Genomic DNA, 21,396 nt, shown 5'->3' on the forward strand with positions numbered 1-21,396 from the left:
CGCTCCAGATTTTGCATGGAGCACAGGAAGAGAAACAAAGAAACATGCCAAAGCAGTGATGGTGTTGAAAGGACTAACATAGTGAAAAAACTTACATGAAATCATGTTGTTTGCGTTCGATATGTGTTACCCAGAAGAACATTAGAGACGAAGCTCTGGCAATGTCAATGAGCTGACAGTAGGATGAGCTTGAGAAATTATTAAAAATTAAAATAAAATAAATATTTTAACAAAGCATTCAATTGATACACCCATTTCTCTGTTCTTTTAAATGTTTGCATCTTGCCCACCAGAATGAAAGAGGGAGAGCGCATGCAGCCAGCTACCCAGGCATGTCAAGTATACAAGTATCAGTTATTGCCCTGTTATTCAATCTCACCATCTCTCAGTGCTAGTTATGTTTATGCTGCTTCTAGAATTAGTTAATCCAGTAAACAAGAAGGTTTTTGCACTGCAACATCCTTGTTGTATGAAGCCCAATATGTATGTGCATTTATAAATGGTAATGGTAACCAAGAGCTCTGTTGGCACTTTTTCATGTTACTGAAGTAGATATACTCATAAGGCACTTTGTTGATATTGTTAGTAAATTATTTGTTTGCAGTCATGGAAGCCATAGGGGCACTAAACAAGAATAACAATACCCTCTGGCTGGAAATGGGTGAAACAGTTGGGTGGGAGGGACTTAGAGCTCTTTTTGGAGGGCAGTTCTTTCGACATGCACTTGCAATTGGGCTTAATTTGCTCTTTCTTGTTTCTGTCATCCTTGAACTGTGTTGGACAAGGTGTAAATTTCGCACACCTCGGCCACCTACACCTCCTGTTCCATTTAACAGCTTTTCGAGTACGTTTAAACTGGGGATTATGCAAAAGCTGGCTTTAGGTGGTTGCATTTTTCTGTGTATATGCAATAGCGTTCGCGGGATATGGAGCCCTATGTATTGGTGGCTGAAGGAGAGGCCTGAAGGTTTTGAAAATGTGGGCGAGTATATTGTCGAGGCTCTGACTTGGGTTACAATGTCAGCTTATGTTCATCGCTCCTTCAGAAAAGAAGGTGAACAGAAGTTTCCACTTTTATTGCAGTTGTGGTGGAGTGTATCATTCATTCTGCAGGCTTTCTTCATCGTCCTCGACATTCAACGGTTGACAAAACAAAGAAGCGTTGCTGTTGATATCTTTGTTGAAATTATGGCTGTTCTCATTTTGGCTTGCTTGTGTTATACTAGTTGTTGTGCCAGAAGTGGTGTAGAGTCCTCCTCACAGACCATTCTAGAACCTCTCTTGAAAGACAATCCCCAAAAATGTGGAAACATTAACGCAGTCTCTACTTATGCAACAACCAACCTTCTCAGTCGGCTGTCATTTTCTTGGATGAGTCCTTTGCTTGCTGTTGGTTATAAGAGCCCTTTGCATATTGATGATGTACCCCAAGTTGCAGAGGCGGACAGGACAGGCCAATTATACCCTAAATTCAGAGCTCAGCTAGAGGCCAAAGGTGATACAGGCTTATTAGCAAAAGCCTTACTCCTATCTTTTCGGAAGGAAGTACTTTTGACTGCATTCTTAGCAGCACTGGAGACTTGTGCATCATATGTAGGTCCATGTTTTATAAATGCCTTTGTTCAGTTTCTAGGTGGAAAGAAACAGTTTGAAAGTCAAGGCTATGTGCTAGTTTGTGCTTTTTTTGTGGCAAAGGTATTAGAGTCTTTGTTACAGCGACAAGGGTTTTTCAAACAACATCAGTTAACCAAGCGGAGCGATTATCAACTACATGAGTGTAGATGTTCAGAATGTTTCATGTTTCTGTTACTATATGCATAGTATTTGGTTTTTCCCTCTTCATTTTGTTCTGGCCTTCATTATTCTATATCAGACGTTGGGCTTGGCAGCATTTTCAGGGTTGGCAGCCTCATTTGCAGTTATGTTGCCAAATTTCCCACTTGCAAAATTGCAAGAAAAATTTCAGGAGAGAATAATGGAAGAAAAAGACAAAAGGATGAAGGCCACATCGGAGACATTAAAAATTATGAGGATCTTAAAATTGCAGGCTTGGGAGACAAGATTTCTTCGGAAACTAGAAATTTTGAGGCAGGCAGAATATAGTTGGCTACAAAAATATGTTTACGCATCAGCTATCACAACATCTGTTTCCTCTGTTGGACCAATATTTATCATTGTTGCAACTTTTGGTACGTGTATGCTTATAGGAGTGCCTTTGACAGCAGGGAGAATTCTTTCTGCACTCGCAACCTATGGGACACTTCAGGGAGCTATGGGCATGCTTCCTGGCTTAATCCCTCAGATTGCTCAAACTAAAGTGTCAATAGATCGCATTGTGGCCTTTCTGTAGGAGGAAGAGCTGCAACACGATGGGGTAGAAAAGGTATCAAAGGAGTCAACAGACTTCGCGATTCAAATCCAAGGAGCGATATTTTCTTGGAATCCCGATTCCTCTAGTCCAACTATAAGAGGTTTAGATGTCCAACTAGAGAGAGGCGTGAGGGTTGCAGTATGTGGAACTGTTGGTTCAGGAAAATCAAGCCTTTTATCCTGCATATTAGGTGAATTACCAAAAATATCAGGCTCTGTTAGCTTAAGTGGTACCAAAGCATATGTCCCCTCCTTGGATACAAAGTGGGAAAATTAAAGACGCTATTCTCTTTGGAAAGCAGATGGATACTATTAGATACAATAGTGTACTTGATGCTTGTGCATTGAAAAAAGAGCTTGAACTTTTTCCTTATGGGGATGAGACAGACATTGGAGAAAAAGGGTTAAATTGAGTGGTGGACAAAAACAGAGAATACAGATTGCCCGTGCTTTATATCAAGATGTAGACATTTATATTTTTGATGACCTTTTTAGTGCTGTGGATGCACATACCGGAAAGCATATTTTCCAAGTATGTTTCTCTTATCCTTTACATACTGTAGTTTTGCTGAATTAATTAGTTTTAATGTTTTGATGGAATGATGAAGCTCTATAGTAGCACTCTGCAATTCATTGTTCAGTCTGGATGATATACATGGCTGGTTGTGCCGCTGCAAATTCATGTCCATAAACATCTAAGAAATTGGACTTGCTTGTTATAGGAATGCATACTTGGTATTCTGGGTTCAAAGACTGTAGTCTATGTAACTCATCAAGTGGAGTTTTTACCCTCTGCTGACATCATTCTGGTAGGTTTGAATTTCTTTCATCCTGCTCTAGTGATATTAAAATTTTCAATGTAATTGGTAAAGGGACAGTGGGTTTATTGATCATTTATTGAGAGGAGGAGATAAGTGATCCATATTTTGTTGATGTAAATGATATTCTTCACAGGTAATGCGAGATGGTGAAATTACTCAGGTTGGCAGATATGATGACATCTTACAATCAGGCACAGATTTTGTGGAATTAGTTGGTGCACATCAGAAAGCTTTGAAAGCTATTTCTGCTATGGAGAAATCTGAAGTGTACACATCAGAGAGATTTGTTGAAAGCTCATGTCCTGGCAATACAGCTGCAGTGAAAAATGTTACTGCCAGTGACACACTGGAGCAGTGCGGTGTTCAGAACTCAATAGATGTAGAGGAAGAGGTTGAACCAGAAAACCACAAAGAAAGATTGGATAAAGAGAATAAAAATTCACAGCTTGTACAAGAAGAAGAAAGAGAGAGAGGCAGGGTAAGCATGTCGGTATACTGGTCTTACATTACTGCTGCATACAATGGTACTTTGATACCTCTAATACTACTGGCCCAAATAATAAGTCAGCTACTTCAAATATGTAGTAACCTCTGGATGACATCGGAAGCCTCTACAAAAGAAAATGAGAGTTCCCCTATGAGAAAGTCCCTTTTCATTCTGGTTTATGTTGCTTTGACATTAAGTAGCTCCCTGTGCGTTCTTGTGAGGTCTATGTTTCTTTCATTGGTTGGACTTAAAACTGCTAATCAGCTTGTCAGCACTCTGCACAGGTGTATATTTCATGCACCAATGTCCTTCTTTGATGCAACTCCATCTGGGCGAATACTGAATCGGGTCAGTTGACATTTATTGTTTTAATAGGCTAATACCTTTCCTGAGAGAGGAGGAAATCATTTGATTCTAGTGGGTCAGTAACAAGCTCTCTGTTTCTTGGCAGGCATCAACTGATCAGAGTGCAGTGAACACATTGATTCCTTCTCAACTAGGAGAATTGGCTTTTGCATTTATACAACTTTTGGGGATCATTGCAGTCATGTCTCATATTGCTTGGCAGGTCTTCATTGTGTTTATACCAGTGGGTGCAAGTTGTATATGGTATCAGGTATTCTCTGTATTTCTCAATAATAATAAATACGAACTTGCAAATTTTAATTTTCTCAGAAGAACATAAATTGGCGATAAGAGAGTTTGATTTCTACTTCAAGGTTTGCTGTAGGTAGATCCCATAATCTGATTGAAAAGGATGTTATCAAATAGATTAAGTTGCATCAGGATTCTATCATGACAACAGTTTGTTTCCATGCTTTTGGGTTTTTATAGTAATAACAGAATTCTTGTAACTCCTCTGCCCTTCCTTGCATGCAGCAATACTACATAACGTCAGCTAGGGAACTGGCTCGGCTGGCATCAGTTTGTAGAGCTCCAATCGTACAACATTTTGGAGAATCAATCTTTGGAGCAGCCACCATTAGAAGTTTTGACCAGGAATTTCGATTCATGGAAAGAAATCTCGAGTTGATTGATATATATATATATATATATATGAGACCTAGTCTCCACAATGTTGGAGCCAATGAGTGGCTTGGCATTTGGATGGATTTTCTGTCAAATCTTGTGTTTGCATTCTTTTTGGTGTTCCTCATTCGCTTGCCTCAAGATGTAATTAGCCCAAGTAGGTACAGAAGCACTATCTTGGCTTACAATTATTTTTCCTAAACTGATCTCAGCAGACTAGACATATTCTTTATAATGAAATATGAAAGTAAATGAAATGGCACCTTAACAGGCACTGCAGGGTTGGCAGTAACATATAGTCTAAGTCTGAACATGGTACAAGCCTGGGTAATATGGTGCCTTTGTTATGTGAAGACCAACATGTTGTCAGCGGAGAGAATAATGCAGTATTCATGAATTCCCAGTGAGTCACCAGTGATTATAGAGAATTGTAGACCAAACTCCAACTGGCCATCTAGAGGAACGATAGATCTAACTGATTTGCAGGTCAGAACTCAATAGAAATAGACTCTTTTTCACGCATTGAATGCTAGTAATTTGCATGTCAGTTCATCTATAAATTTGATCCATACAATCAGGTGCGTTATGGACCACATCTTCCGCTTGTCTTGAAAGGCCTTACATGCACTTTCCCTGGAGGCACGAAGGTGGGAGTTGTGGGGCGGACAGGAAGTGGCAAATCTACTCTTATTCAATCCATTTTTCGCATTGTGGAACCAACAATGGGCAGAATTGTCATTGATGGAGTCGACATCTCATCCATAGGCCTCCATGACCTAAGATCCAAATTAAGCATTATTCCCCAAGAACCAACAATGTTTGAAGGCACTATAAGAAATAATTTGGATCCTCTCGAAGATTGCTTGGATGATGAGATTTGGGAGGTTAGTTCTGCTTCATATTCTATAAGCATTAGTATCAATTTTAGCGCCAATTATTCTTGCCTTGAAGAATATAGATATTTCCCTGAGGATCTTGCTGTAAGTTTATTGTTTATGAATCTACTTCGATTTTGCTTGTGCTTTCAGGCTTTGGACAAGTGCCAACTTGGTGAGATTGTACGAGCAAAAGAAAAGAAACTTGATTCCTCAGGTCTGTGTGTCTTTATCACATTCAATGGAAGTCCTGAAGGAGAAAAATAAAACCTTTTACAGTAGCTATTTCTGCTATTTGTTTTCCATCTTAGTGCTCATGTTTTGTTTATTTTTTGGTGTCCTTGAGACCTACCTGTTCTCTAGGACCCCTGTTTTTTATAATGAAAATTGAGAATCGAATTTAATGGAATGATCTCTTGTACAGTGTCTGAGAATGGAGGAAACTGGAGTGTGGGTCAATGCCAGCTTCTCTGTTTGGGACGGGCACTACTAAAACAAAGTCGGATACTGGTCCTTGACGAGGCAACTGCCTCAGTTGACACTGCAACTGATGGGTTTATTCGGCAAATAATTCGCCACCAATTTTCTACCTGCACAGTCATTACTATAGCACATCGGATTCCATCTGTTATTGAGAGTGATATGGTTCTCCTATTAAAGGATGGTATAACATTTTTTAGTTGTTTATTTTCTAGTGTTTTGTTACAGTTACTATTTTTTTGGAAACATTTCATTTTTTACTTACTTTGTGTTTGTTTTGAATCAGGACAAATTGCTGAGTATGACACTCCATCCAAACTATTCAGAAACAAATTTTCTGCATTTGCAAAACTTGTTTCAGAGTACTCCATCCAATAGATATCTTAACTAGAGCTTTGGACATTGGTCATATTGGGTTTACAATAGAATGGAGAAAAATCTTCATTTCCCTAAAACTCAAGCTGGATAAATGTACAATATAGAGATACAATATAGTAGACTATGAGCTACCATGTAAGCTCATTATTTTCTGATAATATTCTATATTTAAGTCCTTAAGAAGAGTTCAATAACTCCTATTAGTGACTTTGACTGACTTTGACAGTTATGATTTTTCACTTGTTATATAAAAATGGAGTTTACCCTTTTTCCTGTGTAACTTTTATCACTTCAACAAGGTAATCAAGGTAATATTGGTGAACTCCAAACAACTTGGATTTGTACAGGCAGTGCAGTTGGATGTAAGGTGCCTCTAACTAATTTGTCTTTTTTTTTCCTGCTTTGATTCTATTATTTTGAGTTTCACATCTGCATTTTTTTGTGTCTATTTTAGTTCTGACCTCTATATGTAGTAATACTATGCCAATTCACATCAACATTTTATTCTCATTTCTACCAAACAAGCTATGATATACTTGTCAAGGTTCATAGGTCTTGTTATTTATAGGTCTTAATAATAAGTGATGGCTAATTGTTAATGTGTTTTTTTCCTTCATGCAATGAACCAACTCAATTTTATTCATAATATTTTGCAGTTATAAACTTTTAAAGTTACCTAATATTTCAATGAGTAAGAATTTGAGAATTCTACTATCTAACCATTAAATATGCCCAAAAGAGGGAAAAAATATAAGAAAAAATGAGAGATGTACAAAATAGACATAGGCTTTTTGTTCTTTAAAAGCAATTTATTTTTTATTTAATTATTTTTTCAATAATTAATTATTTATTTATTTTATTTTTTTGTGTAATCTTTTCTTTTGAATAATGATGAAAATATTGGTTTGAGTGGTTGTTTTAACTAATATCCAGTTTAAAAAGTTTTGTTTGTTTGTTTGTTTTTTTTTTTTAAATTAAAATTTTCAATATAAAAAAAGATATTCTACATCAACTTCAAAAAATCTTCTAATTCACCTAGTTGAGGTAAATTTTCATTTTTATCAGAGTTAAAACTTCACTTTAGCTATGGGAGGAACTTGCACACATTTTTTTTGGCACAAAAATTAAATATGTTCTTTTAAAAAGTTTCATACTCCATTAAATGTTTTAAATTCACTATGATAAAAGTTCAACACTGACTGACAAAAGTATAAAGTGTCTTTTTTAAATGAAAAGTATAAATTGTCTTGTTTAAATGAAAAGTTGTGTCTTGTTTAAATGAAAAGTTTAAAATGCACGTGATTGATTATAAGAGTGGCTCTCAAATTAAAATTGAAACTTTGAAAACAATTCCATGAAAGTACAAGGAGTTATCTCCTTTGTATGAAAGTATAGGGAGTTATCTCCTTAGTTTAATGTTCTTTCCATGCCAATTAAAATGTAATGAGGGATCATTCCAAACTTTCTATAGAATTCATACTATGCTTTCTCCCCCATTTAAAACTTTCTCATCATTACTAAGGGTTTAGGTTTTAGTGGAGTGAAATTTGGAACTTAAGACCATTGAAAGATCAAAAGTGTTAAAATTGGCAACTAGGGCCAAATTCCACCTTGGGACAATTCATTTGATGGAGATGATGATTGCATTAAATTTCACTTTATGAGAGAGACCAAAATTGATATAAAAATCATCGCATTTGGACAAGCAGAAGTGTGAGATTTTGAATTTATGCCCACACATGTGCAAATTGTTCAGGTTGGCCACATCATCATGGAGGCTCATGAAGCCCAATGGACATGACTCTTCACCCATGACCTCTCAACTCATTTGGCATCATCATCAACACTCGTATTCTTCTCTCTCCTACTCCCATTGGTTTGTACAACTATTGGGCTCTCTTTTCTCTCACACGTGTGGCACAAGTCAAGAACTGGATTTTAAGACACCTGAAGAAGTTTTCACTGGTAAGAAACCTGATGTTTCTCATTTTAGAATATATGGATGTCTTGTGTATTTTCATGTGTATAAAGAGAAAAGAAACAAGTTGGAAGCATCTGGGAAGAAAGGTATATTTGTGGGCTATAGTGAGAATTCAAAGGCATATAGAATCTATGTGCTTGGACAAAGAGATGTGGAAGTTAGCCATGATGTCACCTTCGATGAAGATATTGCCCTTGGGAAGACCCAAGATCTCCCCACTCCAAGGAAGGACAATAATGATGATGTTGTGGAAAAATAGGATGAACCTCCTTCAGATGAACCTATGCCTGATGTTGAAGGCCCAATGGATCCCATTGATCCACCACCTAGTGATACCTATACCTCAAGGAAAATATCTTTCTGGCTCAAAAATACTCTCGAAGATGCTGAAAGACATATCGCTCCAAGAGGGAAATTCTGTGAAAGTAAGAAGCCAAATAGGTATCAAGGGTACTTAGTTGCTATGAGTATTATTGTTCAATATGAGCCATGTATGTTCGAAGAAGCCATAAAGCACCAATTCGGGAAGGATGCGATGAATGAGGAATATGAATCTATCATGAAGAATGATGTCTGGGACGTGGTTCTTAGACCCAAGGACAAGTCTGTGGTTACTTCTAAATGGCCTTACAAAATCAAACATGGATTTGATGGGAGTGCTGAAACAGATAAGGCCAGGTTCGTTGCTTGAGGCTTCTCTCAAAAGGAAGGAGTGGACTATGACAAGATATTTGCACCGGTTTCCAATATACCACTATCCGATCTATTATTTCTCTCGTTGCCTCTCAAGGATGGATCCTACACCAAATGGAGGTTAGGATTGATTTCTTACATGGCTTGCTTAAAGAGGAAGTCTACGTAGAACAACTTAAGGGGTTTGAAGTACAAGATCGAAGGACACACTTGTGCAGACAGAATGTTGAATTCAAAATCAATCCACATATTGTGCTCCAAACATCATTCAATTACCCTCAAAATAGTGTAGGTTAACCACACAGAAATAACCCTGAATTTGTGTGAATAAGAAACTTCCTCAAGGCCGAAATGTAGGTGATACGTATCTGCAAAAGAAAAAAGACTGGATTCCTTTCAGGTAGGTGTCTTTCCAGGCAGAAAAAAGATTGGATTCCTTTGTTGAACTGACTTGGCCATCACCACCTAAGTCATTTTGGGCATTTTTGGCCTTCTTTTTATTATTGTATGTATCAGTAGCATTGATGTTGTTTGCTTTATCCTTGAAAGATTGCCAAAAAGAATGCAGTTACACTGGTAATGAACCTCTGACCCTGCGAACAACAAGATGACCATAAGGACCATGGCCATCAAAAAACCCCACAGAAGATTGAATCATCTGAAACAAAATCCTGTGAATGATAACAAAAGAATAATCAGAATATGAACTTTTTATTTCCAAATTAGGACAGAGCAAAATTTTGCTAAAAAATTGGATATCATTTGAACTGAAAAAGGAAAGGATAACTCTGAACATGAAAATGTCAGAACATTTCATTTATGAACTCTTGAGAAAAGAAAATTCACAGCATAAATGCCAATGTCCAAGAGTTGCATAGTAGTCCTTGCTCCATTCATTACTAAGGGCTAGGATCCATGTCGTACTAAATAGTGCATGCACATTGTTGTTAGGGCATACATGTAGATTGCATATGTTACATTCGACATTCTAAATAAGTACCCTCTTACATGAGGAACAGAGTGCTGTTTATTTTATGTTCAAAACCACCACCAAATAAGAGTAACTAATTCAAATATAAGCTACCAAACCAGTTTCAAATTTCTTGCAGCAGCTAACTACATAAAATTATACATATAAAAAGCTTACCATACAAGTACTTATCCAGAATATGAACCACGCGATGACTGGTTATTTAGAATAAATGCATGAAGCAGACCCTGAGCTGAATGGGTTTGCTCTGGAGTACCAGATATTCAATCACTTCATATGATTGTCGTCTCACTTCAAGTAAGTTAACTTTTTCACCTGATATTTGTAGAAGGTAAATAAGATCTTATTGATGAATATACTCATGAGAAGAGCTCTGAGATGATTCAGATACAACAAAGGATTGACCAAATCAAATCAGAAACCAAGAAGATGGTTTGAACAAATGGACAACCAAGTGGCCTATGCACATATTTAGAACTCACAATGTCTGCCACTATAAGGTGCTGCCGTATGGAAAAATTGAAAAGTTCAACCAGCGATGATATTAAAATACTAGCAGTTGATCCACCAGCACCAGCAACATTAGATCTAGTACCAGCACTAGCAACAACAGAGCTAGTAGTTCCAGGCCAGTAGCAGTTATAGCTTTTGATCTTGTTGACCGAACAAAAGCATCATTCACATCCTAGTGGAAGCCGTGGATACAATTGTTTATTCCATTTGATTCTGTTGATCCAATTTCCGTTTTAAAAATGCTTCGAGCTGCACGTAGAGGTCAATTAAGCATTGAATAAATTTTTGGGTCTTGCCCATCGTGACAAGAAGATTTATTCATAACGTACACATGTTTTAATTCAAATTAATCTTCAACACAATTCAAACTCCATTCTTAATACCTCTGGTATGAATCAATGAAATTTCATATATAGTTATATTTACTCCACTCTTGTAATGTCATATTTATATTACACCCTCGATGAAAAGGAAAATGAAATTATCAACTTTAGAAGTATAAACGGGATACATAGGTTTAAACCCACACTTCACATTTGCATAATTTACACAAAAAATCGACCTCCATTCAAATTTGATGTCGCATTGCATTTGTTATACCATTGCTTAATTGAATATGTTTCACAGGTTGGTGGGGTTAAGTCAAATTCCTGGCATTATATTGACAGAAGGGTTGAAAGTCGAATGAAGTGGTAACATATTAAAAAGACCAAGTTTAACGTGGATTAACTACCCATATGCCACATAACTAACACTTATTAAAATCTAAAACCTGTTGCATGTATTACACATGCTCTCAGTGGAAAACACTTTTACTCAGCATATCGACTAACCATTCCAGTTTCATTGATTAAATTTTTGGGTCTTGCCCATCATGAAAATTTATTTATGTCATATTTGTGTATACACCTGCACATGAGAAGGCATAACTTCATAAACCTGGAGCATTGTGCAGCACTATGCAGATCAGTCTACGACACTATATTCATTTATTTCTATACTAATTTTTCAATTGTTGCAGCAGCAACGGTGGGCAGTTTGTTTGAAACGCAGAACAACGGTTGGAAGTTTGTTTGTAACGCAGAAGATGAGAGTTCATGATGGCTATGGGTATGTGAAGACAAAAGTAGATGAAAGATGTTATACCTGAACCTGTTTTTTCCCTTTGAAAATAAAGGAATGCACAGAGTGTTCAAATTTAGTCACCCCACTTTAGTCCCCTGCAACGCATCAGCTATGAGCTTCTTCTTGGAATTATTCTTGGTTAATTGACATTATTCCTTGCCACTTATGCGCATTCAACGCAGATAGGGCAGGCTCAAGACGCTAACAAATAGATCAGAGGAATGCACCGTGGGAGCACATCCATTGAACGGGGTACATAAGGGGAACAGATCAAGGGAAGAACTTTCGTGGTCCTTGCTTATAGGTGGGGTTCCTCTTGGCCAGCTCCTGAAGTATCTAGGAGTATCACAGTGTAAATTCCCTTTATACCATAAAGATGAAACTATCAAACTCTTGTTCTAGTTTTGTCCTTATGCTAAGTCGGTGTTTCACCCTTAGTTCCGCTACTTTTTTTTTGGTTTCAAACTGCTTTTGGATCAAGATTCAGAACAGAAAGAGGTTTAGCCTGACCATGATGATGAGTGCTACTTCGACACTATGTCCTAGGCTCCGTAGGTCACCGAATTAACACGGATACTGATTTGAGGATTCTGGGCTGGCCGGTCTTCTGTTTTGGCTGGCTCTCTGGGAAGCAGATGCAAGAAACAAAGTGTGGGACTTTGGTTGGCTCTCTGGGACGCAGATGCAAGAAACGATGGGAAGCAAATGCAAGAAATGAAGTGTGGGACTAAGGTAAGTCTTGTTACTCTTCGCGTGTATACTCTTCTCTGGTTTCTCTTCGTGTGTTTACTCTTCTCTGGTTTGTCTACCTCTTCGGGTCCCTTGTAGTCTCTTCATTTTCTTTGCCTTGGTTTCTCTTCGCGTGTTTACTCTTCTGGTTTCTTTGGGTCCCTTGTAGTCTCTTCATCTGCCTTGCCTTGGTTCCTCTTCGTGTGTTACTTTTCTCTCGTTTGTTTGCCTCTTTGGTTCCCTTGCAGTCTCTTCATCTGCCTTGCCTTATTGTTCATTTTCCTTACTCTTCTCTGGTTTGTCTGCCTCTTCGGGTCCCTTGTAGTCTTTTCATCTGCCTTACCTTATTGTTCATTTTCCTTTGTGATGTTTTATATCTCCAGACTGTGTTGTTGTTCTTGATTTTGATGTTGACAGTTGCCAAAGATATTCGAAAGCATAATAGTGATGGATGTGAGCGAGCAACAGATCGGATCATTGACAACAACATATTAGATCATTGAACCCATGCCCATGGTGCTCCCTACTTCTTCAGGAACCCCATAAAAGAAGTGATTGAACCCCAGTGTGAGTTGAGGGAGGAGCAGTTCATTTGCAGCGAAGGCTGAGCCTAAGCTCACATTCGGGTATATGCTACAGGCTAGACACAACACACACTGTAATAGACAATGCACCACTTGGGAACACCACCTGGAAGCTTCAACAACATGCACACACTGCAATAGACAACGCACCACCTGGGAACCCCTTCAACAGTGGGCACCTCAACATCATGCGGCAACTTCAACAACGGGCACCTCAACAACAACGTGCGACAACTTCAACCGTTGGCACCTCAACAACATGCACCACCTGGAAACCTCAACATCATGCGTCAACTTCAACAGCTGGCACCTCAACAACATGCACCACTTGGAAACCTCAACAACATGCGGCAACTTCAATAGTTGGCACCTCAACAACATGCACCACCTTGCAACCTAGCAACTTCAACTTGGAAATTTACTTTAGCTTAGCAGTCATTCAATATTTGTTACATTGCGAAACTTATGTTTATATTAGTGAAACACAGTGAAACAGATGTCCAAAATAAGTACACATAATATATGCTTTTGGTTCTTCTGCCTCGGAAGAGGTCAAATAAGATGGTGAAACGATATGCGGCTGAAAACTTTGGTTTAAGTGATCGTCACTAATAATAAACAGGTGAATTAATTGTTTAATATTGCTAATCGATTACTATAGTCCCATGTCATTGCAAGATCAATGACAGGGACTAATAAAGTGGCCTAAGATGAGGCTATATATATATTCATAAAAGATATGATCCTTCCATTTTTCTGTAGAGCTTGAATACAATGGGCGCTTTATTCTTTGGATGGGTCTTGTTCTATATAGTAGTGGCACAGTGGATGGGTCTTGTTCTATATAGTAGTGTGCATAGTAGTGGCACAGTTCATATTCTGTTAGGAAAAGTTTGTGTTATTATTATTATTATTATTATTATTTAGGATTATTTGAGTAAATTTAGGATTTAAAATGATATAAATATATATATATATTTTTATAAAAAATGAATTAATAATAAGATTTAAATAAAAATATATTAATTAATTATTACAGTGAAAATAATTATATATACAATTTTTCTTTAATATATTAATTTTTTGAAAATTTAAATTTTAAAATATAACAAATTTTCATAAAATATTAGAGTATTATATATATATATATATATATATATATATATATTTAGAGTTAGTTCAATTGGTTGCGTCTTTGTTGTTAAAGTACTTTAGGCCACAAGTTCAATTTTATCGACAATCTTGAGGTGAAGCTTTTTTGTTGAGTTGGCATGAAGTGATATTAATACCTTCAGATGGATACTTGATACAAATATTTAGTAGATGAAACGATCACCAATCTCTAAGGTCCGTGAACTATATATATATATAAATTAATTAATTATTTACTTAATTTTAAATTCATTTATATATATATATATATATATATATATATATATATATATATAAAGTAATGATATATTTAATTAATTATAAAATATTTTAATATAAAATATGAAATAAATTTACATGTTTTGGTACGATAGTATTTATTATGTGTATGAGAATTTAAACATCTCATTATTATGTTTAATTCTCACGTCTTACATTAATATTATTTTAATTTACATGGTAACTATTATTAATGAGACAATATAGATGGAGTTTCATTAGATAATATATTTAGCTTAGTGTGACATAACATATGCTTTATCATTTTAATATTTACTTTAATAAGTCCATTTAGACCATGGATTTACTCTAATAAATACTCCTTTTTATCTAAGCAGATATTGGTGGCCACCCACCTATTCCACTAGCTTAAAGCATACTTCTCCATCTTGGTAGTTTTTTCTACAATTTTTTTGGGTCTTGAACTTCCATGGTTGTTTTGAGGCCCTAAATGACGTCTTTTTGATGTGGTAGGTGCCTAGGAAATAGTCATAAGATTTGGCTTGGGCTTGATCAAAATGTGTACTTCTTGGCTAGACCTTTCTAACCCACCATACATGCCAAACATTAATCATATGCAAAATGTACGGCGTTGGGAAGTCGATGTACCAACTAACCCCATATGGGCCATAGATCTTTTGGCGTTCATCTCTTAGGGTTAGGATTTTGGAAGTTTAGGGTTTCTTCATTGATGCTTTGTGTTAAAAAATGACCTTTCAACCTCATTATAATGTGCTCTAGCAAATGTGAGTAGCTTTCACATCTCTTCTTAGAGATAAACTACCACCATTTGAGTGAGTTTGTTTCATTTCACGTTTTTTACAGTCTCAGTACATTCCATTTATCAATGGTATTAGAGAGATTTTCTCTTTATTTGTTTCTTTGTGCATGTCCCCAATGAGGTGGGGGTATAAGGAGTTGGGACTCAAACTACTTAAGCCATTGCAAAATTGTCCTCGCCGATCATGACGACGTCCCATGGTTGAAGAAAAGATGAAGCCTTCACATCAAAAGGGAAATGAGTTGATGGATAATTTTCCCCAGATCCTTCAACGGTGGCCAACAACCGATGGATCTTCATCAAACGACCACTTTGGATGCATCAACCCCTTCAAGGTAGAAGCTATTTTTGATATTATTCTATTTGAAGGCAAAATAAATGTAGATGCTCTAGACAAATGATTAAATATACTAGAATAGTATTTTTTTGTCCACAAATTTTCCAATAGAGAAAATATTATCTTTGTGCTCCTTAAGGTTGTCCCCATGTCAATGATTCTAGAGAGAATTATTGTGAGTAAAATGCCACGGAGGAATCCACAATGTTTGTGGAAAAAACCACTTGGGGCTCTTTTAGGGATGCCATTAAGAAACAATATTACCTTGTTGGAAGATACGATGGCCCTTACGCATGATCGATGACACTGCAGTAAAAGGGACCAATCAGCGCCATAGTTCACAAATATCTTCCATACCTTATGCACCAGGTTGCATATCAAAGACTGAGTGAAATCTAGTACTCAAGTACTACAATGATCTACATGGATACATCTAGAAAAAAAATGGAGTCTTTGGACATATCCTCACTCAGCATGATGTATTGATATGTTATTAAAACCGAACATAAGTTTAAACAAGAGAAGCGAGAGTTTGGATATGCAAATTCCTCATACCATAAGTAGGGAAAAGGTAACTCCAACCCGTAGAACAAATGACATAGGCAGGATGGAACACCCCAGGACAACCCATCTAAGTAGTAAACAAAGAAGGGTATTGGGAAGAAAAATAAAGACATGGGAAAGTGGTGCTAGTTCCATATGAGCCCTTAGCATAACATTGATGAATGTCACTCAAAGCAATCATTAGTCGTTGAGTTGAAAGCCTTAGATTCAGATGTAATTTTTGGCACTGAATTAGATCTAGACAAGGGGATGTATATCACTTACACATAACCTAGTGCCACGGTTGCTAGCACTAAGGTCCAACCAAGTGAACCCAAAGAACCAAAGGAGGGTGAACACCTTTTTCACTTGCATATGTGGGTGAAGGTTGCTCCATTGCATTTCATTGTCAATTGAAAAATTCAAAAGAACCTCATCTCAGTAGAGGTTGTCAACTGATTGGAATTGTCGAAAATACCACACTAGCAGCCATACACCATCGAGTGGCTCCGCCTAAGGCGATAAATACGCATCAACTAACAATGTCTCTTTCCCTATGACATCAATCCCTTCAAGGATGATGTTGGGTGTGGAGCCTAATTATCTTCTTGATTGTTCAAAGGTTTTTTTTTTTTTTTTTTTAGCTTCGTTGGATCCCTGTTCCTAACGGGGTGGCAACGCTACCCCCTTGGCGGGAGTTCGGTGGTAGTGCCCCCGGAGCTAAAAATAGATGAAATTTTCCTTGTAAAATATTGTAATTTCGTAGTCAATTTGGGCCATTCATTAGGTGGATGATCTGATAATAGAAGATATGTTAATTTAGGGTTTTTTGCCCTAGAAGGAAACCCTCGGTTCATATGAGGGAATTGTATTGCAACTTTGTATTATTATTTTGAGTGAGAAAGAGAGAGGAGACTTTGTGAGAGCAAAGAGGAAATTACAACAAATCTGTTCTAGGTTGTATTCCTTCATTTTGCTAGATAATATAAAAGGAAGGACCAGCTGTTTCTTCGTGGACATAGCCCAAATTGGGCGAACCATGTATATCTATGTTTCTCTTGTTTTATGTGTTTTTGTATTTGTGTTTCCAGAATATTTTGTGTATTTCATTGCTCTGTTAATTAATTTCTAACAGATGAGGTGTTGTGTGATATTCCCCCCTTGAAGGTTGTGGAAGCGTCATGTTATATATGAGTCTATACCCCGTAATGGTATTAAGACTTTGGGTAAACAACTATATACAATACTAGAGGTAGCTTCACCTACCACCATTTCTTTGATCTCTGCTAAGCAATGTAGGAAGGTCATCTCCTAGACTGATACATTTTTTTTCTTCCTGATTTGCTCTCAAAGTAAACAAAATGTCACATCGACATTCATGACCTCCACACAGGTTGGTCATCTCCTTGTAGCATCAGAAAGCGGACAAGGTCGTGAAAGAATACAAATACATATTCTCCTCACTCTTTGGGGTACCTATGCACTGTTAGGTCCCTAGCAACCTCTACCTAATGGGCCAATTTATCACCAATCTTTTCTGATAAATGAGGAAATCATGTGATAGATTTAAGAGCTACTCTAAAATGGGCACATCTGACTAAGATCCTCACCTTGTTGAAGCCCAGTTGTACTTGTGTAGAAGAAGAATGATACATAGCGAATCTGCGTTGATTATAGGGTCCTAAACAAAATCAAATTTAGAAATCGATTTCCCCAAATTGATGACATTATTGACTAGCTCAAGGGGGCCAAGTCCATTAGTAAGATTGTTTTGAAGTCCAGCTACCACTAGGTACTAATAGAACATACTGATGTATGGAAGGTTATTTTCAAGCCTAAATAAGGTGTTTTTGAATGGCTGGTCATGTCCTTTGGTTTAATGGTTGCCCCAACAACTTTTAGGAGGCTAATGGATAATATCTTGAGGCATTTCTCCAATTGTTTTGTGGTGGTATACTTGAATGATATCCTCATCTTCAACAAGAGTTGGGTGTGAAACTTGTAGTGTATTCGAAATGTCCTTCACACTATGCGACAACACAAGTTATATGCTAACTTAGAAAAATGCTCCTTTGGCATGAATGTGGTCCAATACCTAGGATACATTGTTGATGAGCATGGTGTGCATATGGATCCAACCAAGATCATTCAAGTCATTTATGATTGGCTAACCCTAACCACACTAATTGAGCTTCAAATTTTCTTAGCCTTGCTAACTTCTATCACAAGTTCATGTTGGGATTCTCCCATATTGCATGGGCCCTCAGCCAAGTGACCAATGGTGGTGGAAAATATTTTTTTTTTTGTGGGGAAATCCGCAACAGAAAGCTTTTGATGATTTGAGATACTGCATGTGAACAACCCTAATGCTCTCCTTTCTTGATCTACATCAACCTCTTGAGATTGAGATAAATGCTTTAGATTATTTTGTGGGTGCAGTTCTCACTCAACACAATTATTTGGTGGCCTACCATAGTGAGACACTACCAGATGCCATTCATGAGTAACCCACCTATGACAAAGAAATGTATTCCAATGTACAAGCTTTCCACCAGTGGAAGCATTACATTCTTGAGAAATAGACAATCATCTACAATGATCATAGACCTACGTAGTTCATGTAGACACAAGGAAAATTGAAAAATGACCACCATCAAAAGTGGTCCACATACTTGTAGAACCTTCATCTCAATATTAAGTATAATATAGGGAGCACCAATCACATTGAGGACTGCCTTAGTTGATTGTAGAAATTCCCATTGTAGATCACCTGATAATGCAATATACTAAAGCAAAATACTAGATCTACTTCTACAATCAAACTTTACAGAAGCTTAATCAATTTGAGTTAGATCAATTAGAACACATATAACAGAGAAGAAGAATTCATACACATGAAACACAGAAGAACACTCTGGGGAAAGCCTCTGCTAAAAACCCCGATCTCTATATTATCATACAAGTGGAAATATGTCCGGATTACACAAAGCTTTAGCTCACAAGCTATCCAGCTCTTAGTACAATCCCTTTGCTACTCATAGACAGTCAAAGGCCTCTCACAAACCTTCTCCTCTGCCCTTCAAGCCTCATATTTCCTTGCGCAGTTTCTCCTGGGGTCCAATGCTGCCACCTGTGTGAATTCACCTTTCACATTGCTCACTAAACTATGAAGTAATTGCGCAATCCTGAAGGAGATAATTCCTTCTGCATGGATGAGTTTCCTATATAGGAAAAACCCTCCAACTAATAGTACATTGTCCCTTCCTCTAATCTCAATTGGGTCTCTGACTAAACTGACATGCATGAGTTATTTATGAGAGAATATTCAGTTATCTGAAGTGCAACAGTTACATGCACGCATGCATTAACTAACTGAACTCACAATTAATTCCACAAACTGTTGGAACTAATCTAACTGGACTTAACTCAGTTAACTTAGCTAACTAATTACAACTCAAAGTACTACTCATCTTCATCTCCTTTAATCAAGGGATAACTTCCTCAATCAATGGAGAAACTGTTGCATGTCTTCACGTAGACTTCATGTTTGATTTTCTACAACTAATTAACTCAAGATGAATTAATTAATTATTTTACAAACAGCTGCTAAGATCAAATTCAAATTTTACTTCTCAATTTTAGTTCAAGGACTAACTAAAATTGGAATCTATCCCGAAATGCTATTTATAGCAATGCTATTTTTAGCATTTCCATTTTTCATTCCTTGTTGCTATGTCCAACACTGGTATCTGAAATGCTATTTATAGCAATGCTATTTTTAACATTTCTTGTTGCTATTTCCAACATCGATTTCCAATTGTAGCAATAGCCACAGTGCTCCACTCCTGCATACATGAGGCCTCTAGGTGGCCCCAAATCTATGAGAATGATCTTGATGTCATTACCACCTACTAGATGTCAAGCACATGCATGACTGTCACTGAATTTCATCATTAGGATGGATTGTTATGCCAACTGGGTCATCTCTGTGTTCCTTCAAGAGAGTGTGCAAAGATGATTTCGGAAGCTCACTAAAATTAGATGGCAAGACACTTTGGCATGAAAAACATAGTGGTCATGCTACAAAAGTATTTCTATTGGTCAAAAATTTGACAGGATGCTAGCAAGTATATCAAGTCTTGCATTGCCTATGCCATTACCAAACTAACCATTAAGAAGTAAGGCATGTAAACCCCTTTGCCTACTCCTGAAAATTCCTGGGAGTGCATCTTGATGGACTGCATGTTTGGTCTTCCTTCAACCAAGAAAGGAAAGGATTGTGTCTTCATGACTATTGATTAATTTTCTATGATGGCCATTTTGATAGCCTATAAGAAAAAAATATCACATCGAAGGCCACTTCCAAGCTCTTCTTCAATCGTGTGTGGTTACATATTGGCACCATAGACTATCATATCAAATCAGGATAGTAGGTTCCTAAGCACATTTTGGTTGAGCCTTTGGTCACTGTTGGACACCAATCTCACCGAAACCACTACCTTTCACTCAAAATCGATGGCCCGATAAAGGTCATCAACATGAAAATCGTGCATATATTGTGCATGTACAACTCTAATCATCCACACATAGGACGAAAGTCTCCTGTATATTCAACAAAACTACAACAAAACCCTCCATTGCTCGATCGAACTAAACTCTTTTCAGGTGGCCCTAGGATTTCAACCATTGGGTCCTATTAATGTGGCACAAACCCTTGTGTTTGTTCAAGTAGAATCTTCCCATGCTCACACTGAGGATGACAAAGCCACCAAATTAATTGAATGGATTCGGTACATCCATCAATAGCTCCATGATATTTTATAGAAAGCCAGTACTAAGTACAAGCAATGTCATGATCAACATCAGGTGCCACACAAATTTTAGGTGGGAGAAAATGTTTGGTTGCATTTTTAGAAAGAGTGCCTTACAAGATCCCATCACCAATGCTATGGGTGACAATGATTTTGAGCTAAGTATTTCCCCATTAGCTTTCACCCAATATTCAATGTGGACCTCCTTTGGCTGTATTTTCCAACATTATTGGACACATCAGAGATAACAAAGCAATTGAAACTGATAGAGCTCAACCTTGACTTCATGGAACAAACAACCATTTATCATATCATGGATACATAACTTAAGGGCACTCACCAATAGAGGATCTAGCTTTATTAGGTTGTCAAAGTAGGGTAGCTCTTGCACCAAGGTAAATGGCTCATCCAAGGCCACGTTTAGTAGAAGTTTCCCC

General features: G+C 37.2%; 1 protein-coding gene across 1 annotated transcript; it reads left to right on the plus strand.

The window, feature by feature from the left end:
* The first annotated feature begins 563 nt into the window (after nt 1-563).
* Nucleotides 564-6,620, plus strand: LOC149262277 (putative ABC transporter C family member 15). The gene is given in 13 exon segments (XM_089383774.1): nt 564-1,748; nt 1,750-2,619; nt 2,621-2,778; nt 2,781-2,902; nt 3,093-3,179; nt 3,325-4,026; nt 4,130-4,294; nt 4,558-4,864; nt 4,979-5,193; nt 5,286-5,591; nt 5,736-5,799; nt 6,007-6,246; nt 6,349-6,620. Coding segments are annotated over 13 exon segments (4,470 nt in total). The 5' UTR covers nt 564-606; the 3' UTR covers nt 6,441-6,620.
* Nucleotides 6,621-21,396: the final 14,776 nt, after the last annotated feature.

The sequence above is a fragment of the Pinus tabuliformis genome, chromosome 6 (genome assembly GCF_031772625.1).
Source record: "Pinus tabuliformis cultivar Carrire ecotype Pingquan chromosome 6, CPIR1, whole genome shotgun sequence".
Taxonomy (NCBI): Eukaryota; Viridiplantae; Streptophyta; class Pinopsida; order Pinales; family Pinaceae; genus Pinus; species Pinus tabuliformis.